At 37.4% G+C, this 26,375-nt stretch overlaps 3 protein-coding genes across 4 annotated transcripts in view; 1 reads left to right on the plus strand and 2 right to left on the minus strand.

Moving 5' to 3' along the window:
• The window catches only part of rock1 (Rho-associated, coiled-coil containing protein kinase 1), a 65,477-nt gene extending 51,558 nt beyond the window's left edge, over positions 1 to 13,919 (minus strand). For both annotated transcript variants that reach the window (XM_057334302.1, XM_057334301.1), the window contains exon 1: positions 13,080 to 13,919. In XM_057334302.1, the coding sequence (XP_057190285.1) occupies positions 13,080 to 13,172 (93 nt within the window). In that variant the 5' untranslated portion in view covers positions 13,173 to 13,919. The remainder of the gene's footprint in view (positions 1 to 13,079) is intronic.
• Positions 13,920 to 14,420: 501 nt separating this feature from the next.
• usp14 (ubiquitin specific peptidase 14 (tRNA-guanine transglycosylase)) lies at positions 14,421 to 19,803 on the plus strand. The gene is made up of 16 exons (XM_057334320.1): positions 14,421 to 14,583; positions 15,926 to 16,071; positions 16,166 to 16,198; positions 16,290 to 16,394; positions 16,511 to 16,614; positions 16,718 to 16,776; positions 17,000 to 17,130; positions 17,209 to 17,289; positions 17,516 to 17,598; positions 17,763 to 17,877; positions 17,967 to 18,032; positions 18,123 to 18,215; positions 18,297 to 18,428; positions 18,516 to 18,576; positions 18,675 to 18,782; positions 18,954 to 19,803. Exons 1-16 carry the CDS (start codon positions 14,568 to 14,570, stop codon positions 19,088 to 19,090), a joined length of 1,470 nt encoding a protein of 489 aa, XP_057190303.1. The 5' UTR covers positions 14,421 to 14,567; the 3' UTR covers positions 19,091 to 19,803.
• A 27-nt stretch (positions 19,804 to 19,830) lies between these two features.
• thoc1 (THO complex 1) lies at positions 19,831 to 26,191 on the minus strand. The gene is made up of 21 exons (XM_057334310.1): positions 26,116 to 26,191; positions 25,788 to 25,861; positions 25,577 to 25,637; positions 25,361 to 25,430; positions 25,088 to 25,206; positions 24,960 to 25,008; positions 24,707 to 24,802; positions 24,542 to 24,624; positions 24,332 to 24,405; positions 24,045 to 24,153; positions 23,828 to 23,962; positions 23,640 to 23,740; positions 23,479 to 23,548; positions 23,334 to 23,384; positions 21,337 to 21,407; positions 21,094 to 21,189; positions 20,916 to 20,981; positions 20,746 to 20,829; positions 20,515 to 20,662; positions 20,345 to 20,429; positions 19,831 to 20,225 (listed from the first exon to the last, which is right to left on the minus strand). The coding sequence occupies exons 1-21, from the start codon at positions 26,164 to 26,166 to the stop codon at positions 19,948 to 19,950; spliced, it is 1,971 nt and encodes a 656-aa protein (XP_057190293.1). The 5' UTR covers positions 26,167 to 26,191; the 3' UTR covers positions 19,831 to 19,947.
• Between the last annotated feature and the right edge of the window lie 184 nt (positions 26,192 to 26,375).

Here is a 26,375-nt window from a genome sequence, read left to right on the forward strand (position 1 = left end):
TTGTCATCGTTGTTAATGGAGAATAGCTACAAATTTCCTGGAACGTAATAATTTTAGAATTCTTTGCTAAATAAGTACGATAAAATATCTTCAAAATGGTGTCCGAGTGTCACAGATGTGGCTATGCTCTGAAGTTTTTTTAACCATCCCCGTCACCATGTAAGTGGCGATCGAGATGTCGTTTTCTAAATTAAAACTAATTTAAACTTGTCTGAGAAGTGCAATGAGCAAGAGAGACTTTCCGAACTTGCCATTTTTAGCATTGAAAGCCAGCACGCACTTTAGATGGACATGCCAGGAGAAAGGGACGTTTTAGACAGTCTTAATGGTAAGATGCTTTATTGCGTACATTGTCATGAACTCGCTGTATTCCTTTTGTGAGAAATTTTAAATTAGCTGAAGTTCCTCTTAATATCGTCGCTGTCGGGTGGAAACCTCCTATGTCCAAATTTGGTCAATTCCATATTTTTTCACAAATCGATGCTATTGGTCAGTCCCCATGTGGGTCTGTTATTTTTACAAATTATTAACCAATCTAAAGTGTTGAAAATAGCTTGAGAGCAAATCTTTTAACTCCATTGGACACTTCAACTGTCTGAGAAGTCTCGTAACTCCACCTCTTCTTCACTCCGCAGGAGCTTCTCGGCATTACGTCTCCTGACTGAAAGTTTTTTAGACAATATCGAGTGAAAATAGTTAGGTTAGATACATTTGAGTAGGTCTGTTTTGTTAAAAATCGATAGCTGTAATGCTTCGGTGCAGAAGGAAGCCCGTGAGCCACAAAGGTAATTTTGCAAGCAGATTCGGCTAATTTCCACCTATTAGACAGCCTAGTCAAGCTCATCGTTTTTTGTATTACATCACTTATAGTTCTTAAACCTTTAAAACAGAGTTTAGGAAGATGTATGTAACCACAGTCGTTAGCTTTGGTTAACTATTGAAGCCTTTTCTCTTGTCAAGAGGCTCAACGCGACCGCCGACTTTATTTGCATGCAGATTAATTTCCGCCTATACTAGACAGCCTGTTTAACGTTTTATTTTGGTATTGCATCACTCATAGCTCTAACGTTTAAAATAGAGTTTAGGAAGATGTATGTAACCACAATCATTAGCTTTCATTAGCTCTTAAAGCCTCATCTCTTGTCAAAAGGCTCAACGCGACTGCAGACTCTGATGAACACTGCTGGCAGCAGCGACGTCTGTGTCTGTACCATTCTTATCAATGACAGCGTAATCTCGTATCTCCCTGCTCCCAAGTCATAAACCTTGTATCTCCGATTAAACATGGTTTTGGGGAAATGTTGTGTTAATGTTGGTACACAACAGTATATGATAGCAATATAAGGTATAATACCAACTTTAACGAAACAATGTTTAATAACTCAAAAAATATGCAGTTTTTTTAATTTCCTGAAAAATAATGGTTTTGGAGATATGAGGATTCCGCCTGACAGCGACGATATATAATATATGTAGCCTATAGGCTACTAAACTCCCGAATAAGAAAGGCGTTGTATACACCCTGCAGAAGTCCACCACTGTCCTAGACGCATTAGTCTCATTCATAGATCATATTTTATACCTGTTTAATGACAATAATGTCATAGCCTAAAGGCCCGTTCAGATTGCGGGAGATGCGAAAAAGCGAAACAAATACCCGACGAACCAAGTTTTCATATCAACGACGAAACGAATGTTTGCTTTCTTCTATTTTTGACGCCCGCACGGTAGATGGTGCTGATGGAGAATACATTTCACGCTAGAGCTGCACGATTAATCGTTAAAAGATCGCGATCTCGATTCAAACACCCACGCGATCTCATTAATGAAAATCAACGATTCTCATGTCTAATTTACCTCGGACTAAAATCATAACGCTTCAATATGTGCTGGTGCTGCCGAAGAAGCAGAGATAGCATTATTATCATAAGGTATGTAACGACGTCACAAACAGTCTTTTCAACCACACACTATCCTTATTTCTGTGTCCAATGATCACAGAAGTATTGGGATTAAAGCATAGAGTTGCCAACTCACACGCATGAGACGCGTTTACAAGTTCCTATGCTGCCCAAATTAATCTCACACCAAACAACAGACCAACATATAAGTAAATACAGCCTGACAACAAAACTGCTCTTATGAGTGTCTTTCTTACATTGTTCTGAATATGCATCACATCTCAACTAGACAGGTTTGAAACGAAACTATCGATTGCAGACAGTTTGTAGCGCTGACAAATCCGAGTGCGCGTTTATATCCGTCATTGCGGTAAAACACGTCATCAGAGTGTGTGGCGCTTATCACTGTATTTACGCTAATAGAGAAGCTGCGCTACTAGAGCTTTTCATCAAGTTGCCAAAGTTATTTTAAACTGTTTACAGGTGAGAATACTGCGTTGTTATGTTTATCAGTAGTGTCTTTCTTTAAAGACCCCTTCAAGCAGTCTGTAGATATCAGGCAAGACCTTTAACTGCAAGTGACACCTTATTAATTTTTTTACTGAGAAATATTTCATATACACGTTAATTCAATGCATTAATACTTTTTAGGAAGTTAAACTTTTGCATTTAAAGTAAAAAAAAAACACTTTAGTTTACTTATGGAATTTGTGGTTAAAAATTTCTCACTATAACTACTGTAGGTTAACCATAAAATATGTCATAATTTTGAAGCAAAGTCCTACGTATTACATACCTAAATATTTTTTTTTGTCAGAACCTCTAGTAAATTATATATTACTTTTAGTCATCATTCAGAATCGTAAAAGAATCGCAATCTCTATTTGAAACAAAAGAATCGGGATTCTCAATTTATACAGAATCGTGCAGCTCTATTTCACGCCTAAACATTAGGTGGCGCTCAAACACAATTCAGGCTTCGGCTGCTGAGAAGAAGAAAAGCTTAAAGCTTAGCGCGTAACAATACAGGCTACTAGTACTATTTACTTTACGTATTTACAACAGCAGAACAAGAAATGGATTTCTGCAGCAGCAGCGAAGATGAGTTCAGTGGCTCTAGGCGCGTGACGTAAAATGATCGATTCTTATTGGACGGTCCTTTTCTTCACTTTGCGAATGGGGAAAGATTCGTTGCACTAGAAGAAAAAAAAACCTTAGCATTTTCGCCGAGCGGATATTCGCGGTCTATATGAAAGGCTTCATAAGAATCTATTGTTTTTGTTCTAGAACGTTATCGCGACAAACATTCGCACCGAATATTCGCAAGCAATCTGAACGGGCCTTAACAAACGATAAATGTTCCATGTGGATTTTGAATAAATTAGACGTTCACGAACACTGGGAAGTTTTTAAAAATAGCAATGTGTATAGAGCAGATTAAATGCCAATTGCCAAATAAAATGATGATTAGGGAAGCTCATTTCGGTTAATTTCGAAATGCTATCTCATCAGCCATTGCTTTCTCAGATCGTTTTGTGCTGCATTAAAGCTTTTTCTCTTTCAAAGACGATGTGCCTAGTGGCGTTTAGAATATATCTTCTTATGTTGCTCATATACTTAAAATCTTTTTTTCAAATAGTTTAGGTTTCATAGGCAGCAACAGCTCATTGTAAATACATAACCGCGGAACCTATGAGCTGTACCATTTCAAGTTGGATGGACGTCATGAGGCTACGTGCAAGTAGTCCAATAGTTTTGACACAAAATAATATGGTCTAGTAAGTGGCATAGCACTGGTAATTTACGCGATTTTTAAATGCATGAATTCCACTGATTTGATTATATGGTAAAGATGCCCCGCATCCACTCTTGCAGGAGGGCCACCGCAGTTTGCGTTAAGCCACTGGCCGTAAAGCATGGCACTGGAACATACACACGTTTGAACCCCGCCCTGTGGGCCCAAGACAAGAGGTTATTTGATTAGCGTGGAATTTTATTAAGCAGTGGGTGGGGTGGCCACGGGGTGCTGGAGGGCAGAGTGAGCAAAGGCCTCCATTCATTGATCAACGACGACTTCTGAAGGGCAAAAACAACACTCTTGTGTTCAGAGGCCTGGGAGCCCGTCACCACTGATTATTACTATTCAGCCTTTAGCCGGAGTGCTCGTGTTAGGTAAGGAGCCTGTTCTCACACCAGTCAGTACACTTAGCAGACAAAACAGCCTTGGCATAATGGTGCTAATTTTATTGCCACAACGCTGCTGGAAAGCATGGAATGTCTCAGTACACGTTTAGCATGGAATGTGCTAAGCTCCGAAGATAGGAAATTGCAGGGCAATTGCCTAATGGTGACTTATGAATCAGTCATCTTTCCTGGCCCATAATTCTCATTTATTTACGTTTCACATTAAAGGTAGTTAAAATAAAAGCGAACAAATCAAAAACTGAAAACGAAGAGACATGTTTAAGTAAGCCATTTGCAGGCTGACTTTCAAAACATTGTTCTGTTTGAGTGACCTCAAACGCCAACTTCTGTCTAATCCAATGGTGAGAGTTGATTTGTTTTGGTGTCACAGATATTACATGTTTAACCTTTACGAGCTGGAAAGTAAAATCAGTAGACATAAGGGCAAAGCACGTTCAAACCACAAACCAAAGTGTTCAGTTCTCATTTTCTGCTCTAATAAGATTGTATTTGGTACGACTTTTCAAATTCAATCCATATTAGATTTATTTATCTACTATCTGACAAAGCCCATGAACAGACATGTATCTAAGAAACCCTTCATACCCTGACATGATCTAATCAAATTAGAAACAACCTCCAGTCTTTTCTTTGGGAATGTCCATTTTAACTTTGTTTAATAATAAAATTCTGACCTCAAGTACAGTCAATATGACACATGTAAGACTAACAATGTAACTATTTTATTATTTAATTAAAATGCTCATCTCTTTCCATGGCTCATCACGCTTTTAAAATAGCCAATAGCATTTAGTTTACCTCAGAGCATAACATTAAAATCACTTCTGAGATACATTCAGCTGCTGTGTGAACACAGGCTTGAAACACTCATAAAAGTATGGTTTCATCTGCATTTAAAATGTGCTCGTGAACCTATAATTGCATTACTGCTTCCATGTATGCTTTAATTTCACCGATTTCAACCTTTGACACCATTGCCTTACTCAGTCAATATTTAAGTTATCAAGTTTATATTTTCACAGAATGTTCTTTACATTATGTATGATGATTTTATGTCGAAAACATTAAATCACATAAAAAAAGACTTTAGCTGGGTTTTCACAGGCAGGGTCATTTATGTATGTTTAATCTCATCAACACTTCAAATCACATTTTCAAAAGGAATTCCTGTCACCAAATTCAAATTAGGTCAGCATGTGGAAAAGAACTATTAAGTGTGAAAATGTCTTTTCTGACACATTCCTCCAGGAATGTAAAGTCTAAGGAAAATATAACACAACTGGAAATACTGATGCAGGTTGTTGGGTGCAGCCCCGTGGCAGAGCAGCCAGGGGAAAAAAGTCATCCCCAGTGTACCGCGAGAAACTGTCACAAGCTTTTCAAGCAAACAGTGGGTTTGATCGGCCCTTTGCCCATGTTGAGTGAACATGCAGTCTCTTCACGCTAAAGTTTCATTAGACAAGTCATATCTCGAGCTACATAGAAGTATAAGAAGCGGATGCAGGGACAGGTGAGCTGATACACATGGAAAAGACAGGTAAGAACAGGTCAGAGGTGAGGGGAAGCTTCAGATGAATTAAACAAAAGTACCTCAGGGCTTTAGACTGCGACCAAAATGCTCGCGAATGTGATCTTTTTTTTATAATGTGCGTGGAAAAATTTCACAGGGTCGCATTAATGCGAGTGTGTAAAACAAATTTTTGCCCCACCAAAGATTTATTTAACATTTAATGCGATGTATGAGTGGTGAATGACGCGCTTGTGATAATTGCAGGAAAGATCGAGCAGAGAGCTCGTGCACTCCCTCTGTCTCCAAACTAAAGTGTGTTTTTGACTTCATTCGGTGTTGTGCAGACCGAACGGCATAAAAGCACTACGGGACAGAGTGCTCCATATGTTTTTAAAACGCTCTCATGGAACATTGATGTCATATTCCGATCGTTCTCCATAGCGATTAATGAAGTCGAACACATCGGTTTCTGAACTGTCTCTCTCCCTCACACGTTAACCAAAAGCAAGGTCGGAAGTCAGAATCAATGTTTCACGTGGCGCATTTTGAGAATATTTTTACCTGAATGACAGCTGGGTGTGAATGTGCTCAAATTAAAACATGTTGCCTTCTCTTCCTTGACAAGTGTTCCGCACATGCAGCCTACATAAAGGAAAAATTCTATCCAATGAAGTGTTTTCCTTGTTAACTTCTATCTTTTGCGATGTCCTAAAAGCAGTAAATAACAAACAGCACGTCAATGTCCGCTAATGTTCGATTCGCGACGTAATGACTCATTTGAATCGATTCATTTTGTTGAAACAAATCATATGTCAAACACTGAACTCACGAGACTCACTGTCTAATAGTGTTGTCAAAAATATCGATATTTCGATAAGTATCGATACTGAAGAATCTGAAACGGTTCCAATACCCATGTCCCACGTATCGATATCAGCTGCGCGTTCCCGCTCTCTTTCTCTTTTCCGACTGTGATTTGACACACACTGCACGTGAACGCATAACAACAGAGCCCCGCCTCCTCTCACATACTTGACTCGTTTGTGGCAGTTAAATCGTGTTTATGTTAGAAAAGATGGCCAGTCTCAGTAACACATCTGGCGTGGTGCACACTCGTTACGCTTCCCGTGTTTACCATAGCGCTCCATGTATGTGCGCTGATCAATAATTTTATCCACTCGTTTCATTCGCCCTGGTTATATGTTGGTTATGTTAGTACAGAGTCTCCGCAACAGTTCTCATGTTTAATGCACGCGTTTCTGTCTTTATGTGCGCTCATCAATGATTTCATCCACTCGTCTCGTTCGCTCCGGTTAATTTGATGTTTGAAATAATGCTGGTGCGAGTAAAGTCTCCGCAACAGTTCTCGCGTGTGATACACGTTTGCACTTCCGTGTTTACCATAGCGCTCTATGTATGTGCGCTGTTCAATGATTTCATCCACTCGTCTCATTCGCTCCAGTTAAAAGTTGTTAATGTTAGAAAGATGTCCAGTGCGGAGTCTCTGCAACAGTTCTTGCGTTTAAGTTTGCGTTTCTGTCTATATGTGCGCTGATCAATGATTACAGTATGGGCCTATGTGAATAAAAGCCAATTTAGCCAAATAAAAATGTAGGCTATTAACTAACATTAACGAACAATGAATGAGCAATACATTTGTTCAAGTATTTATTAATCTCTTTTAAATGTTAGTTAAAAAATACAACTATTTATGTAAGCTCCCCTGTTGAAAAATCCAGTATATGCTGGGTAAGGTATGTTTTGATCGATGCTGGTTTGATCTTAAACCAGCTAAGAACCATCTTAAATCAGCATATGACCATCTTAAACCAGCACATGAACAGTTTAAACCTGCACAAACCAGCAAACCAGCATCAAAACATACCAAACCAGCATAGGCTGGTTTTTTCAACAGGGTCTGGTTCATTAATACTGACAAATAAAACTTTGATTTTAAATAGTAAATGTATTCGTAAAATTAACATTAGATTAACAATTAATAAATAATGTAAAAATATATACCTCATTGTCTAGTCTTGTTCAATTTAACTTCAAATAAAAATTAAAAAGGCCTATATTGCTATTGCTTATTAGGGCCTTATTGCTATGGCAGTTTATTCCCCGTGGTATTGAAAATGGTATCGAATATCGATATTTTTTTAGGTATTGAATCGAAGTTAGAAATTCCAGTATCGTGACAACACTACTGTCTAAACCCATCAAATCAGTCACTCAAAACACAAGCGTGCTTAGACCATTTAACAAGAGTGGTTTGTAAGATTTAGTATTTAAAGTTTATTTATGACAATTTGTAGTAATAAAGTACATATATAATAATTTAGTTCTGCGTTACTTTTGAGTTTTGAGCTACAGTAGCTATTTTAATTTAATTTTATGTGGTAAAAATAAAGAAGGCCAGTGGCAAAAATACAGCTTTTTGCAAAGAGGGCAATAAATGAGGATTGTGAAGAGTGACCGGTTATATTTGTGTCAGATTATTTCATAGCCAATATAACTTGAATATAAAACTGTATAAAATAACAAATACAAAGTTTCTTTGCATTTATTTTGGATTTATTGGGCTCGCAAGTGTTAAAGCGCAAATATGAAGCGTTCTATATCCAACTATTTTAAAAGACAGCATGACAAATTAACAGAACGATTCATCAACTGAGGTCATTATGGAAGGTCATTATGATGTGTGCGACCAAATTGTAAGTTGGTGCGACCAACTGAGAAAGTGGGTCGCACCAGTGCGACCAGTGGGAAAAATGAGTCTAGAGCCCTGTACCTCTACTCTTTCCAGTTGAGAGAAAACATACAGCTATGGTTTATACAAAGGCTGTGTAACAGGGAGGTTACTGAATGTAGCATAATCAGTTGTGTGACAAAATTCAGAGCAGTTTGAATTAAGGCTGAAACGATTCCTCGAGTAACTCGAGTTATTCGAATACAAAAAATCATTGAGGCAAATTTTGTTGCCTCGAAGCTTTGTTTAATCCATTTAACTACAGTACACACGGAGCACTGCGTTTCCCCACGGACCGTTATTACTGACGCACAGCCCGCTAAACTCTGTTCATGTTACAGGGCTCTCAAGTCTCCCGCATTCACCATGAGACACACGCATTTTAGTCCGTTCACACGCTCACACGTATGTCTCATGCTGATAGATAAGTGATAGCTTATTGAAATGGTGAACTGCTATTTTACTGTTTTAGTCTATTTTGTGAGTGAAACTTGTTTTCCGGCTGCATTGAGTCCATCAAACTAGATGCGGACTTGTGGACGACGAATCCTGTTATTTACACATGTCATCTGGCTGTTCTGCGTGTCTGCGTGAATGAACTGCACAGTTTAACGTGCTACGTGCGTGATGCTCATGAATTTGTCTGCGCTGAATGAGGACATGAACTTCACCTCCAGAGTTGCTCTGAGAGTTTACTTCACGAACCAGGGCTCGACAGTGCGAGCATTTCACTCGCATTTGCGACTAAAAACAGATGTGTGCGAACTGAAAAATGTATTTAGTTGCACGTGTGCTAATGATTTTTTTCTATGAAAAGCAGATAAAACGCCAATAACGCGGTCTCAGAAAAATCTCACGTGATCCACGCAAAGTGCGTCCAGGCACCACATTAAAAAAAAAACTGAGGTAAACGCAGTAACGCATAGTGAGAGATAGACATGGAACATACATGAATTATGAAGCCAATTAGTTATTATTTCATAAGACAGAGCGTGACAGAAACAGTCGATCCTGAGGAGGATATGGAAGAGGAAGGCGACGAAAATGTAAATGAGGGACCAAGCGGCGATAACGGTTCATCCTCCACTGCTGGTAGGAAATACAATTTCAATCCACAGTGGCAGAAAACATTCCCATGGCTAATTTTTGATGACAACTCGGCCTTTGTTGCAACCCTCATTTTAAACGAGGTACGGTCCAAAAACACGGTAAATCGCGGAAGCATGCACTCTGCAGAGATGCGTACATAGCAAGAGAAAACAAAGAATCGGCAACCATGCAGGCAGCTGTTAGAAGGCAGGTGCTGCTCTCTGAAGAAGAAAAAAAGACGACAGCTGAAAATAAAATTTAGGTTACTCGAGTAATTCGATTACAAAAAATCATTGAGGCGGCGGCAATTAATCCTGTTAATTACACGTCATCTGTCTGTTCTGCGTGTCTGCGTGAACAAACAGTTTAACATGCTACATGAGTGATGCTCATGAATTTGTCTGCGTCTGCTCGTTATGAGGACATGAACTTCATCTCCAGAGTTGCTCAGAGAGTTTATTTCACGAACATTTTATGGTTTGAGTGAAGAAACAGACATACTAAAAAATAAGCGTCCTCAGACAACCTGCCAAAATAAAAGTCTGGTTAACTTGGTATTTTATGTGGACAAATATATTACTATTTGATAGTAAAAAAAAACTTAAACTAATTTAGATAAACTAAATGCCAAGTTAGTTGTTTACCTTTGAAATTATTCTTTCTATTTTTATTAATGTTTCTTATTTATATATTTGTATTATATTGCATTTTGAATGTAATATGGCAATGTAATGTATTAAATGGGTTAACTTTTCACAGATATTAATGTATGCAATTTCAGCAATACACTTATTTTTTTTAATTAGTTGCTCATTTTAAGAGACCTGTATTATTTTCTCTTGTATATTTAGTATTTCTCTTTAATAAAGAAAAAAGTATTTATCATCCGAATACCCGATTAATCGATGGAAAAATCAGTAGAATACTCGATTACTAAAATAATCGATAGCTGCAGCCCTAATCAAATTTAATATTGCCTATTATATCGCTAAAGAAGAGACAGCCTTTGTGTAGTTTGGTCCGCTTATTACCCTACATAAGAAAAATGGAGTGGACATAAATCCAACATATGACAACGACAAAAGGTGTGCAGAATTGATTGGACAAATTGCAGACACAATGAAAGGAAGCCTTGCAGAAAAGTTGAGAGCAGCACATTATCTGTCCGTTTTGATCGACGGAGACAGCGACATCTCGAACACGGAATGTGAAATTCTCAAAAAATGTGAAAGCTCAAAGCGGGCAAGACGTCCTGCTTACAAAAGCTTCTGGGCCAGTGATATCCTTTGTCTAAATGGACCAAGTAGACTTTAAGAATTTAGAACCAAGAACTACTTTATTACAGATGTTCATACAGTTAAAATTAAAAATAATTATTAAATACTGTTAAAGAGACAGCTGTTGAAATAATTAAAAGAAAACCTAGTGTACTTACTGTATTCAAATAAATGAAATCACTTTGCTTTTAAAGGTCTCCTTGTATCCTTTTTTTTAAAGTAAAAACACATTATTTAATACATTTTCATTGCGCCCCTAAAATTCTTTAATGTGCTCCTAAATTTTTCAACTTAATGTTAAAACAATGTTAAAACAACGCTCAAACAATGTTATTGTTTGAGCGAAGAAACCAACATACTAAAAAATAAGCGTCTTCCAACAACCTGCCAAAATAAAAGTCATATGCTATATATTACTATTTAATAGTAAAAAAAGAAACAAACTAATTTATATAAACTAAATGCATCATGCATAAGCTGAAGTTAGTCGTTTACCTTTGGAATTATTCCTTTATTTTTATTCATGTTTCTTATTTATATATTTGTATTATATTGCATTTTGAATTTAATATGGCAATGGAATGTACTAAATTGGTTTAGTTTTCACAGATCTTAATGTATGCAATTTCAGTAATAAAAACTTTAATTGTTCTAAAAAGGAAACAAATTAGTTGTTTTACTCATTTTTAGAGACCTGTCTTATTTTCTCTTGTATATTTAGTATTGCTTTTTAATAAAGACAAAGTACTTATTATCCGAATACCCGATTAATCGATGGAAAATCAGTAGAATACTCAATTAGTTAAAGGATCGATAGCTGCAGCCCTAGTTTGAATTGGATGATTTAATAAAACCATCATTTTTATGTTATAATGATTGGGGTGACTGTCAAACACATTCTCAATCTCTGGTAATGAGCATCCAAACAACCTTTAGAAAAGCAGAAGTGCCAAAAGAAAGCAGACGTACTTGAACAAACATTCAATATCAAACCCTTCTTATTTTTACTCTACAAATCACACAAGAGAGTGAAATTTCAATGTTTACCAAAACATAAATGGCTTTGTAATGTTCTATAAACATGACCATGAAATACAACATGTCCAGGTCACAGGTCACAACTAATATGATTTTTTTGGATCATTGGTGGATTATTATCATGTGCATTAAATAATTATTTTTTGGTGGCTATTTTTGTGAATTTATTAAAAATACAATATTTTACACATGATAAAATATTTTTTTGCAGAAGGTGAGGAGAATTTAAAAAAAAAGAGAAAATGTGACAGAATACCGACACAATGCATGCAATAATAAAGAATGGTTCTTAAAACTTCGAAGCAAACCATAATATCTCATTTGAGTGAAATATGACCCAATCTTGTTCAGGTTTTGTAAGACACATCCTTTAACGCTTTGATTTAAAGCATTATGCATTACTGCCATTGAAATCCTATGACCTTCAGAACAATAGCCATTGTGGTTGTCAAAGTCTGAGAGATACTGTACATTACTACATATTAATAGTGGCATCCATTCCAGTGTCAAACTGAGAGTGTGTATTTCATGTCAGGATTTGATACTTCATCTTCTTAATGTAACTTGATATTTAGGTTTACAAAACTTTGTACACATACAGTAGGTGCTGGAGACAATTTACAGGATTTGGATGTCAAACTGACAGTATGCAGATCACATAAACTGATATTAAAGATCGTAGCACGGAAGCATAAAACTGAATTTGAGACAAGTTACAACCTTGCTAAAGCATCTGCATTGTTTGCATAGTTCATCACTGCAAACAGCAGGTAAACAGTGAGAATGAATAGAGAGAACACATTTACATGAATGGCACTGGGAAATGGTTGGTGTGGCCTAGTGGTTAAAGATATGGGCTGATTAATTAAAGATTATAGGCTTAAACCTTCTAAGGTCTGATCTAGAAACTGTCACTTTGTGTTTATGATCAAGACATTTAACTTGACCAGAGTGTACAGTGTATTGTCATTTACGCATGGCAAAAATCTGTGCATAAAAAGTGTATTTACTAGACACCGTGTCAAAAACGTTCAAAAGTGGAAATCTAGGCAAAGTAACAAAACTGAAATCATTCAAATACTTAAAGTAAACAATAATGACAAGGTAGGCTACTGTCGTTTATTACACGGTCAATGAGAAAATAAAACATCACTTTGCTAAGCCATTGTACTGTTTTGTATACCCTGCATCACAGTAATATTCTGTATGCACCACATTGTGCGTATTTCATATTTTATATTAGGCTGTTGCCAGTAATCCACCAAAACAAAAGTATCGCTAAATCATATCAGCTAATAAAGCAAACTTACCAACAGACAGTCTGTGTTGATCTCTGATTTGGGATCCTTCAGCATAGCATCGATCTTCTCGAAACGAGCTGTCATACTTTCTCCAACAGACATGTTTGTAGGCGATCAGATGAGTTTAATTCAAGAGAAATTAGTTGATCTGGCTAAAATTAGCGAGTTAGCTCGCTAACTTCCCCTGCCCTCAAAATGCAATAAACACCAGTTTGATCAAAGCGACGTTTTATGTCTTACAGCCTTATTATCACTCTCGTTGAAACTTATAAAAGACCGAGAGATGACAAAAAGCCACATTTTCAGGAAAAAAACACACCAAGACGAGGCGTCCGGATTAGTCCATGACAACTTGGCAAACAAACACAAAATGTAGCAGCAACAGATTATACGGCGCTAAGCTAATTTAGCTTCATGAAAAAACGAGGGGAGCAGACTACTTAAAAAACATACACGAACTGATCACATTCACGCAAAATAAGTAATAAAATAAGTGTTGCGAAGTTAACATGCGGCCACATTAAGTTAGATCATCCAGATTTGTGTCTATATGAACGAATGCCAGGCCAAACAAGTCTGACAGCTGCAAAGTAAGAAGTGGCGAAAAAAACTTCGCCTTTCAAATTTCGATTAGTTAAAAGACGATCCTGGTTAAAACGATCCTTTTTAAGTCCGTCCGCAAGTAATCTCTCTTGGTCCGCAGGTCAGTTTTAGGTTTCCCAGCGATCATGTAATCCACGAGGCTGTAACAATAAGGATAAATCAGGCTTTAATCGATGCTATTTTAAAAAAAAAGTGCCCGATATTCTCCCACTGCCTGACGAACATGTCCGCCTTCCTGTAGAAACACCCCGCAAGTCAACTTCGAAACCTCTCCGACTGCGCATGCGCCAAACGGCATTTCAAAAATTACAAATCCTACTATGGAACGTGTGAGCTAATGAATATTAAACAGAACGTTACATTACTTTTTATTTTTCCAGTAGCGTCTATAACATAATTAATATTCAGAAGGTAACGTTAGCCCTTCGTTTTTCGTTCGTTTGACGTGAAAGCATTAATTGTTCAGTTATTGTTAAAAGCATTGCTAATTTTTACTTTACATGGGCAGTTCATAACCTGTCTGTCATCCTTCATTTGCCGCGCGAATTTACGTAACGTTACTTTCAAACCATCAGCATTGGATGGTAACTAACTACGCAAAAGTCAGCTTTGCATATGTTTTATTCATAAACAAAGCTCTGGTCTATGTGAAGGTAATTGCAACGTCTGGAGGTCTAATTTAATATTCATGAGCAAATCCTTCCTTATAGTAATTTTGCCTCAGGTTTACATAGTTGCTCACCGAGCCCATTGATCCGTCGTTCAGCATGCAGTTGCAGCGTCATTGTGGGCCACCGTTTGAATGAAGTTAGGAGACATACAAATCTTCCACATCCCGACTTACACCGGGCATTTGAAACTGCTAAGCTTTATAAAGGACAAAAGAACAGAAAGATGCCCGTATTTACAGGTTTGTTTACTGTTTATCTTTTACCAAATCACAGCTTGTTAAGTTAAGAGATGTGTGCAAAGAGGCTTCGCAGTTAGCACGATAAGTAACGTTAGCTTCAGGCCTCAATGGCTATTTTTCTTTGATAATATAGTAGAAAGCAGCTAAACAAGTTGCAAAACTGCTGTAGCGAGCTTTTGTTATGTAGTTTATTTAGGGGACATCTATACTTTATGTGAATATTTATAATGTGTGGATCATAAAGTGTCAGACTTTTACATCAGTGATGCAGCATGTTAGCTTGTCGGCTAAGTAGCGCACACTTTGTTAAACTGTCTTTTAAAACTTTACAGGTCTTTTTATTTACGAATGACTTTTATCGCAAAAATACCAGTTATAGATGCTCCGCACAGCTTATTACTTAACAATCCAAACGTTTAAATTAATCGTATACAAACGAGTTACGGTGCGAAGTTTAGCCTGTCATGCTATAACCTGTCAAATTACATCGTTATTAATGAACCAAACCGGAAATATTATTCTCATAAGTTATTTAAAGGTTTAAGGCCGGCTTGTTTACATGAAGGAAAATTGTCTATATAGATTTATCGAAGAGTTTTGATTTGAGGACCAACTGATGGTTTAAGCTAACTTGCTAAATGGCAGGTGCCTTAACTTTATTAGTTAATTTTAAACGATTTCAGTTTATAGATCCCTCAAAGCTGCATTACTTTCTGTATTACAGCATTAAAATATTTGATATTTAAATAATTTGTAGCCAGATGTTTGTCGGGTTAGTCTTGCTTATGTCCATTTTGAATAGATAGAACTGATCGAATTATCATACAGTCAATATGTGATCTCAAACAAATAAATACAAATTAAAATCGCTAAAGTAAAAATCACTGTCATCATTTGCTCACCCTTGTGCTGTTCCAATCCAAATCCATCATTTTTTTTATGAAATAAGCGAAGATGTGTCCAAATTAATTTTGTTGAATGTAAATGGGGCTGTCAACCCCAAATGGCAAAAAGTTCTGCATTTAAGTTTTCCACAATCATACTATTTGTGTAAAGAACAGACAAATTTGTCTTCTGCTCTAGATCTCACACATTCAAACTTGCTTCATCATGATACATTCAAGAACCAAAGACTTTCATGTAGCATCAAATGTATTAGATTTTAATAGATTGTTGGGTGTTCTGTAGAAGGAAAATCATACAGGCTTGAAAGACAAGTAGGCAAGTATATGCTGACAGAAATGACCCTTTGGGGTGAATTTCTTCTTTTAAACTTTTTAACCTCTTTTTAAACTACACTTTTGTAGTAGCAGTATGCTTATTTGTTGCTGTGCTGTTTTAGTGAATGTGAAATGGGGAAAGGAGAAGTTTGATGCTGTGGAGTTGAACACAGAAGAGCCGCCCATGGTGTTCAAAGCCCAGCTGTTTGCTCTGACGGGGGTTCAGCCAGAGAGACAGAAAGTCATGGTGAAAGGAGGAACGCTGAAGGTAACGGCTATGATAGGTTATTGAAAGTGCTCCTCATTGTTGTCCTCAAAGTAAATGCAGGCGTGTGACACTTTTTTTTTAAATTCATTACCAGGATGATGAGTGGGGAAATATCAAGTTGAAAAATGTAAGTCATCATCATTTGTGAGTGGCATTTCATTTTGTCTTACACTGTGATTTTTTTTCGAGCCGAATTGATCTTTTTCTCATTTATGTAGGGGATGACCCTTCTTATGATGGGCTCTGCTGAAGCTTTGCCCGAGGAGCCTGCAGTACGGCCCATGTTTGTAGAGGACATGACAGAGGAGCAGCTCGCATCTGCTGTAAGGTTTCTGCTTTGGCTCAGAATGATCTGCTAACCAAGAATCATTGGTCTTCATGTTTAACCTTAGAGTTAAATTCCTGCGAAAAGTACATTTATCTAATTTCTCATGTTCAGATGGAGTTGCCATGCGGATTGACAAATTTGGGCAACACGTGCTACATGAACGCAACAGTGCAGTGTCTGCGTTCTGTGCCTGAGCTAAAAATAGCCCTCAGGAGGTACGTTTTAAGCACACACTTCGTATTAAGTTCGGTTTAATATCTAGTTCAACATTGTTTTTGGTGTAAGAAACTTCTTGTTGTGTTTTGCCTCCACCTGTAGGTACTCTGGTGCCTTGCGGTCCTCTGGAGCTAATGCCCCTCCTCAGTACATCACAGCAGGTGAGGTTTTTGGACATGGATCTTGGGCCATATTACAGAAACTCACGATCTTAAAGTTTAAATCATCATGGTTACTAAACTGATAAGATTCTGATTTATGACGTTTCTGTAATACAGACACTGTACTTTAAACCTGCTCAAGATGCATAAGGTCTGGTGGGGTGGGAACAGTTCTTGCTTCAGCAAGCGTGTTGCACATATTTGATCAAGTATTTTTTTTCAGCTATGCGTGATTTGTTCGAGTCCATGGACAAGACCTCCTCAAGCATTCCACCCATCATTCTGCTGCAGTTCCTGCATATGGCCTTCCCACAGTTTGCAGAGAAAGGAGACCAGGGCCAGTACCTCCAGCAGGTCAGGGTGCAAACTTAGACATATGGAGTCCATTTAGATCCAACGATTTATTTATAAATGTTTTTATTTATTACCCAGGATGCCAACGAGTGCTGGGTTCAGGTAATGCGGGTCCTTCAGCAGAAATTAGATCCTGAAGAACCAGAAACCCCAATGGAGGCAAGAATGCTTTTACAAATTATTCAATTATATTCAATTTTTTTTCAAATAATTTTATAATTTTATTTCCAAAGCATTGCCATAAAAGGAGTAGTTCACTTTAAAAATTTCCCCCATTCACTTTCCATAGTAATTTTTATTCCTACTATGGAAGTGAATGGGGCAAATCTTGTGGTGAACTACTCCTTTAATGACAGTTTCTATACGTTTTGTTTGTCTTTTACAGGCTGAAGGTGATAATGGAGCTGCTGCCGCCACCAAAAAGAAAAATTTTATTGAACAGTATTTTGGTGTTGAATTTGAGACTACGTATCCTTTTCAATAGATCCCATTCAACCATCTGTTCTTTTTATGTAGAAAATTTAAACTTAAATAAAATAATATTTTGGGATGGACTATACCTTTAGCTGGTCCTTCGGATCTCATAGATACAACCATGTGTGTGTTGAGGTCCTTAACCTGTATGTGTGCAGTATGAAGTGCACGGAGTCAGAGGATGAAGAACCGACCAAAGGCACAGAGAGCCAACTGCAGCTCAGTTGCTTTATCAACCAGGAAGTCAAATATCTCGCCACTGGACTCCGATTGGTGAGTGAAGATCAGTCAATCACTCCTCACAAGAATTACCTCTGGCACTCACTGTCCCTTTTAATCTTGTCCTTTCTCTCACATTCTAGAGGCTACAAGAAGACATCACAAAGCTCTCCCCTACTTTACAAAGAAATGCTCACTACATCAAATCCGTATGATTTTATCTTGACTGGCAGTGAAGTATGTCATGTTTTAGACGAATTATCAAATGAACAGTCCCTCATTTTGTTTCTCTGTTTCAGTCCAAAATTAGACGTCTCCCAGCGTACTTGACAGTTCAGATGGTCCGGTTCTACTATAAAGAAAAAGAATCTGTTAACGCCAAAGTCCTTAAGGTGGGTGTGGTTTTGGTTTTGTACGTTGATGTCTGTATTCTGATTTGGGCACCTGCATATTAATTGTTTTGCTGTGCTTAGGATGTCAAATTCCCTCTCATGCTGGATGTTTACGAACTGTGCACTTCTGAACTTCAAGAGAAAATGGTTTCACTGAGGTCAAAGTTCAAGGAGATTGAGGATAAGAAGCTTGAAATGCAGCAGCAGCCAAAAGCAAGTACCCTGAAATGGCTTTATTAAAAAATATATAAAAGGTCCAATTGTAAATGTACAGGTTTTATTGTATTTCCCATGAATCAGGTGGATCAGAAGGTTTTGACACCCAAAGAAACAAAATATGAACCTTTCTGCTTTTCTGATGGTATGTACTCTGTGCTAAATGCCAGATCCATTTTCTTTAACAATGACTGGGATTTATTTTCCAAGTGAGTTTATATGATGACTACTTGTTATCTGCAGACTTGGGCTCCAACAACAGCGGTTACTATGACCTGCAGGCGGTTCTGACACATCAGGGTCGATCCAGTTCATCTGGCCACTATGTCGCCTGGGTTAAAAGAAAAGAAGGTAATCATTTCCTTTCACGCTTTTAAGTGCCCTCTAAAAAGCGAAATGTTTGAATGGCCTTCAATAAAGATGCTTTAACAAAACCAGAACTTCATTTTTTCTTTAAGACATTTCATTTGAGCGTATTAATGTTGTAAAACATTAATTGATTTTTCACTGTCTTTTGAACAGATGAATGGGTGAAGTTTGATGATGATAAGGTTAGCGTGGTGTCCCCCGAGGACATCCTAAAGCTGTCCGGAGGTGGCGACTGGCATATAGCATACGTCCTCCTGTACGGCCCACGACGTCTGGAAATACTTGAGTAACAGCGGTTCGCAGATTAAAACTAAAACCATACGTAATTGCCATTTCCGAGCACTGTCTGTATAGATGTGCAATAAATCCTGGTGTCTTTAAAAACCTGACCTTAATATTTTCTGAACTTTTCATGCATCAACATGAGCGGCATGTCATTTGAGGGTGTTTCACCCCCTTCTACGGATGGTAGATTTGACTGAAGTGATTACTGGACCTGATCTTTGTTTGGACTTTGAGCAATTATTTTCTAAATGTTTTCTATATGCATTGTATATTTTAAGCCTGTGGAAAGGTGTTCATGCTCACTATACAGTATCCATTGCAGTCATTACTGGAAATATGTAGTAAATCAATCTAAAAAAGATGTTTTTGGCCACATTTTGTACCTGTAATTATTTTACATTAGGACAAGTGTTTATGATAGTGGGTTTCTCACCCCAAAGAGAGCAACGTTTACATTGATATGTTGTATGATTGTAGGCCTGCTTTGAATATCAAATGTGCATTTTGTTACTAAAGCACTTTGAGAGAATAGTTCATGGTTAAAATATCACTCTTTGTCTTCTAGCTACTGTGCAACATACACCACCATAAACTCATATGTCCTGAAATACCCAAATACAATCACGTAAGAGCATCTCTGTAATAAGTTATTGACTGCTAGCTTTTCATAAACAGTGAAAAATAAACATGCCAATGAAACTCTTGTGTGTGATTTACAAATATAAAACTACTGGATTCATTTGGTTTTGACATTTATTTCAAAAAGTAAGAACATCACTGAAGAACACAGTTCATTGAAGTACAACATAAACCATGTCATCAAGTTGCAAAATAGGAAGGAGGTGCTGTGAAATAAGCACAGTTACGTTTCATTAAAGGCGTCTGTGATGATGTTGAAGCCAGCCGCATTGAGGGCTGTCACCAGGCTCTCCATCGTAGCATGTGAGCCTTCTCGGTCCTGCCAGGCCACCAACAGCATCTTTGCCTGCAGCTCCACATCCTCACTATCAGCCTCTATCACGCGGATCTCCTTCTCGCTCAATTCCAGATGGTCCGCCAGCATCTTCCACTGGGCTCCGAGCTTGGCGGCGATCTCATCCATCTGACTATTGGTCACGCCTTTGCTCTGAATGCTGGGACCTGGAGGAAGAACGTTATTAAGCAAAATGTCGCATTTTCTGTCATTTTAAAATACACAAGGTGCTTGCTAATGCAGAAACGCTTAACCACAATGCTAATCCAGGGATTCATGTACTCACTGTCATTGCTCTCTTTCAACAGGTTATCTCCATTCTCATCATCGTCTTCCTCTCCTGTTTTTATCTCCTCGGATGGGAGGTCCTTCTATAAAATGAAAAACAAAAGAGCACAACAACATCAGATAAATCATCTTCAACGGCTTCTGATAATAAGATGGATGTGCACTCACAGGAAGCTCTTTGGCCAGTTTGATGACCATGTTTTCCAGATACTCTGCTAGACTTTTGAACTGCTGGTTGGTGGGCTGGAAGAAGTGAGGACTTCTCCTGGACAGCAGCCGTAAGGCTCGCCAGCCGTAGTTTGAGTTGCGCACCACTCTGAGACGAGATGGTAAACAGAATTAATTCTGAGTTCTGGGTCAAATGTGATATTATAATTGAGGATTGGTAAAAGTCTTTACTTGTACTCTTCCTCCACCATGTTCGTTGGATCGGCCTGTTCGATGGCTTCTTCAAAGAAATCCTCTAATGACGGCATGAACTCCCTTCAACCAATAGCAGACGAGTGTTTTAATGCAAAACCTCTCTGACTAAAAGAATAAAGCCATCGGCGTGTTTATAAAACACAAACCTGCTGTCTGATTTGCAGGCCTCCATGTTGTCTGGATTTAGATTCCAGAGCCTTGTGAGCTCCTCACTGTGAAGAATATCAGTAATGTGTTAAAACGTTTATACACGGTATACGTGGTAAATTAAGTCTGCATTATGTCAGAAATACAAACGAGAGAATTGATATTAATATATCTTACTTTCCCATGAGGATCTTACGATCAGGGCCTTTCCCCAGAAAGTCCTCTGGCGCTGGTCTCTTTCTACTGGGCCGGATGGGTTTGGTCTCTGCCGGTCTGAGGGAAATAAATGGATATTCACATATGAGACAGATCAGTCACGTCCATCCTTGACCAACATTTATTTGTTACCATCAAAATTGTTACTGTAGCCTTGTACAGTTTATAAATTGTATTTCATACAATCTATTTTTCAAGCAATACCTTTCTTTTACAAAACTTGGGCAGCCCTCATTCTTCCATGAGTTCCAGTTTTCTTCTGTGTTCAGAATGTGCTGTCGATCATATTGTGGATAAAATAAAATCAGACATACAAATGCCTAACTTTTAACAACCCTTCAGAATAAATGTGTTACAAGAGATGTTTTTAAAACTTTTTAAGTGCATGTTTGTATTTGCTGTTGAATTACCAACTATTAAATTAAAAACTACACCAAGAAACAATTTACCCAAATTATATGAATTTACCCACCTCATCCCTGCTGAACAAAGAAAATTATGAAAATATAGATCAGTGCACTATTCAAATAGGGTAACATGTTGTTAACTTGGACAAAACACACATACGACACTAGTCTTAAGACACACAAGAACCAATGAGATTTGAATGTGCTGCCATATTTAAATTTAGCATGCTGATCGGTATGTTTCCATAGATACACAATGCATCAATCACTAAATAAGCTCAAAATATTAATTTTTATCATTTTGTAATTTATTAACCCTCTGGAGTAACTTGGATTCCTGTAATGATAGATACAGTTGTGCTCAAAAGTTTACACACCCCTTGCAGAATTTGGAAAAAGCTGAAACTTTTGGAAAAATAAGAGGGTTTTTGAAAATTAAGGTTTATTTTTAATTTAGTCCTGCCCTGAGCAAGTTATTTCACTAAAGAAATGTTAACATATAGTTCACACTAAATAATAATAACAGAATTTCTAAAAATAGCCCAGGGCAAAAGTTTACACGCCCCTGATTCTTAATACTGCATGATGTTACCTAAACACTCAATGACAGTTTTTATGTTTAGTCATAGTTGTTTAAGGGTTTCTTGTTTGTCGTGAGTCATTAGACTGTCCACTGATCTTCAAAACAATCACCCAGGTCCTCCACAATCTTTGCTTTTTCAGCATGTCTGGATATTTGACTCTTGTCCAGCAGTAAACTGTATGATGTTGAGATTCCTCTGTTTACGTCGAGGACAATCAAGAGACTCGTACACAACTATTACAATAGATAGAAACATCCAGTGCTGCCCACAAAGTCAACACCATTCATTTAAAGTCAAGTGGGTGTAAACCTCTGAAAATGGTTTTTGTGTAATATTTTTTTTTTTTTATTTTTTTATTTTTTTTTTTTTTTTTTTAATTTTTTTTATTTTTTTTATTAATTTATAAATTTTTTTTTTTAAATTAAATTTTATTTTTTTTACACTAAAACCATTTTCAGAGGTTTACACCCACTTGACTTTAAATGAATGGTGTTGACTTTGTGGGCAGCACTGGATGTTTCTATCTATTGTAATAGTTGTGTACGAGTCTCTTGATTGTCCTCGACGTAAACAGAGGAATCTCAACATCATACAGTTTACTGCTGGACAAGAGTCAAATATCCAGACATGCTGAAAAAGCAAAGATTGTGGAGGACCTGGGTGATTGTTTTGAAGATCAGTGGACAGTCTAATGACTCACGACAAACAAGAAACCCTTAAACAACTATGACTAAACATAAAAACTGTCATTGAGTGTTTAGGTAACATCATGCAGTATTAAGAATCAGGGGCGTGTAAATTTTTGCCCTGGGCTATTTTTAGAAATTCTGTTATTATTTTTTAGTGTGAACTATATGTTAACATTTCTTTAGTGAAATAACTTGCTCAGGGCAGGACTAAATTAAAAATAAACCTTAATTTTCAAAAACCCTCTTATTTTTCCAAAAGTTTCAGCTTTTTCCAAATTCTGCAAGGGGTGTGTAACCTCTTGAGCACAACTGTATATGTGCTTTTAGAAGAACATTTTAGATCCCAAAGAAGCTAACACGACAGCACTTTACTTAAACATTTTTTGCATTCATTAAGGAAAGTCTGTCATATACCACTGGGATGGCATAAGGTGAGTAAATTATATAAACATTACTATAAAAAATATATATAAGTAGTATCAAAACAAACTACTTGAATTCATCTTGCATCCACTATTTACCTCAACCATAGACGCAAACTTGTCACCATCTGGAGGAGTTTCTCTTAGTAGCTTAAATAGAACGAGAGACAGGTGAATTGTGATAAAAGGTTTGCCTACACACCTACAATACACTGATGCTATAGACTTTCGGACAGTAACAAACCTGATAGACAAGTTTGGTTGTGTCCTCAATCCACAAAGACTGGTCATCATTCAAAACACAACTGGAACTGCTATTGAAAAGCAAAAACAACCACCAGTAAAGGATTAAAGTCTCAGAACAACTCAAAGTAAAGAAATCTTTTGTTTTTCTGCCTCTCTGACCTCTTGAACTTGACCTGACCCTTGAGGTACTGGAAGAGAATGAGGTATTGAAGCAGAACGTGTCGTCTGAAATTGCTGTCGCTCAGCTGAAGATCCATCAACTGCTCGAAGATGATGGGAATGTGTTATTATCACCACTCAAATGTTCACAGCTACACTGATGTGAAGAACTTGTTCTAAACACTGACCTTCTCACTGGTTAGAAACTTGGCGAAGTAGACGTGATCGCCTGCAGCAGTCCTCATCTCCTCCAGCTTTCTCTTAGACGCCTGCATGTCATCCAGTTTATAGCTCTTAAACACGGCTAGCGTCTCATCTGAGTACTGCAGAGAACAATGAGAAATCACATTAGCACGATTATCTCTGTTGGAAAAAGTTAAATAACAAAGGTACACTGATAAATACTTTAAGAAAAGTCATCCATGAGAATTTGTCGTAGCATTGTAGGGGGTTCCTAAAATAGTCCTGGAGTGTCCAGAACTTTCTGTACAGGTTGTAGTCAATAGGAATGGAACTACAAAAAAAATGCAGACAACATTACGTTTAATTGACAGATTTCTCTTGAATTTAATAATCTATTAAAATTCATTAATAATCATCATTTAATAATCATTCAAAAATTATACATATTCTATTGTTAGGACATTGCTTTACTACTTCAAATATTTTAACAACACTTAATGATCTCTCACCAGGGTGCAGGTGCATCTTCATCACCCATCTCCCCTTCCTCTACCTCCATCCCATCCTCCTTCACGTCTGCATGCTAGAATAACAAAAGCATAAAAGTTAAAAAAGAAAAGAAAGACACCAATAGCTGTTTGGCACCAACTCCATTAATGCCAATATTTAGTTCACCCACAACTTCACCTGGTTCATTTATGTCAGTGTGATTTATTTACCGGCATTCCAAGTGTGCTCTCCTGTTCATTTTTGTTAAACACAGTAATGTTGTCCAGGTTGAATTGACTCTGTAAGTTTAGTCCTGATGACATAAAAGATGACATCATGTCAGTTACAAAGAAAAGTATGGCACCGAGCAAACCAAATGTTAAAAGAAAACCTACCAGATTTTTCAGACAGAGGGAAGAGACGTGCTAAAAACAGCTGGATCCGTCCGCAAAATACTGTATTCTGTGTCTTAGAGAGTCTTCTGAGGAGATCTGTAGTGCAAGAGTATTATGTTAGGCTACTAGAATTCACATTTTTATATCAGTGCTTTACTTCAAACCGTAATTCAAGAAGAACAGAAAAGATGACAGAAAATATAGAATCTTATGAAATCCCATTAATGCTAAAGGAACAAAAATCATAACTCACCATTACACATTCTTAACAAGTAGTTTTTCCCCGCAGAGTAAAAAGTATTCTGTAAAAATGAAAAAGCTGTTAATAGTACTCCTTATATCTGACCTCCATCTGTTAAACAACCATCAATTTAAACTCACAGACTTCCATGTAGAGACTTTTTCTTCAACAAAGCAGAAAATTTTGTCACATTGGTCCAGCGGAAGACAGTCCAGAACATCACCCAGCAATAGAAAGGGAGAGGTAGCAGAGCAGATGCCTGTGTGGGTAAATGCATGAAAAAGTCAATCAACCTACGCAGAAACATCCGTGATCTTCAAATGGTTTCTCACACATGCTACATGTACAGTAGGACACAAGAAAAATCATTCATTACAGATGTGAGGAAGCAGTTCATGTCTAGTACTACATACCTTCAGTCACACAGTCAATACTGATGTAGATCAGAGAAAGGAAATCCTCAACATTCACTTTCTGCTGAACCTGGAAAATAACGTAAAACATCTTGTTTTCCCAAACCTCCAACCTTGGCATTGCAAGTGCCAGCTGATCTACAAAAACATCTCGCTCTCAAAAAGATAATCAGACGATTACATCAGTAAATGTACGCAAGGAACATATGGACTCACTATCTGCTCTTCAAGGACTCCACGTAGAGCCTGATCAAGAGTGCTTTTCTTCTCTGTTTCACTGTGAACAATCCAATGACATTACTCAGATCTCAATAGCTGTACATTCAAACCTATTCAAATCTGAAAACACTCACTCATGCACATACAAAATTAAGAATGCCTTTCATATATTAACCCACAATAGAAAAACAACAGCTAAGGTTCTTACTTTCCAGGCAGATGACTGAAAGCGCTGGTCAGGGGTTTACAGTTCCTGATATCCACAGCACTTTTGGTGGCAGCCTGCAGAAAAGATCGGATTGATTCAGGTTACAAACTACAACAACAAATAGGACCAAGGTAGAAACGTGCTTTCTTTTCGACAGGGTATTGGTATCGCAGATATAACTTACTATGGCAATACCATGGATTTTGGATGTGCCGTGTTATTACCATATTTTTGCGTACATACATAAATACATATAATATATACACACACACACATATATATATATATATCGGTCATTGATCGTTATTATATATGGTTAATCGTTTACCGTAAATTTATCTCTGGCCTCAGTAAAGTTAAATAGGACCGGCGGCGACATCTTTACTGGCGCTTTGTCCGTCTGACCCCTGATAGATTATACTTCCGGTTCACGTTAAGTATCAGCGAATTCGGAAATTTTTATGAATTGTCCAGCAGATGGCAGTCACGTGCCTTTACATTTCCTCAAAACAACAAATTACATGGTAGAATGAAACTGTCAGTGTCACCACAATAAAACTTTAGTATTACCGCTACTATCATATCAAA

This window comes from Triplophysa rosa, linkage group LG5 (assembly GCF_024868665.1).
Source record: "Triplophysa rosa linkage group LG5, Trosa_1v2, whole genome shotgun sequence".
Lineage (NCBI taxonomy): Eukaryota > Metazoa > Chordata > Actinopteri > Cypriniformes > Nemacheilidae > Triplophysa > Triplophysa rosa.

Excerpts from the sequence above, each read along its gene's own strand:
- thoc1 (XM_057334310.1), bottom strand. The coding sequence starts at position 26,166 with ATGTCGCCGCCGGTCCTATTTAACTTTACTGAGGCCAGAGATAAATTT. Across the intron at positions 25,638-25,787 it reads TTCAGTCATCTGCCTGGAAA|TGAAACAGAGAAGAAAAGCA; the intron begins GTAAGAACCTTA and ends GATTGTTCACAG. Across the intron at positions 24,803-24,959 it reads CTTGTTAAGAATGTGTAATG|ATCTCCTCAGAAGACTCTCT; the intron begins GTGAGTTATGAT and ends CTTGCACTACAG.
- usp14 (XM_057334320.1), top strand. Across the intron at positions 16,199-16,289 it reads GAAATATCAAGTTGAAAAAT|GGGATGACCCTTCTTATGAT; the intron begins GTAAGTCATCAT and ends TCATTTATGTAG. Across the intron at positions 16,395-16,510 it reads AGGAGCAGCTCGCATCTGCT|ATGGAGTTGCCATGCGGATT; the intron begins GTAAGGTTTCTG and ends TCTCATGTTCAG.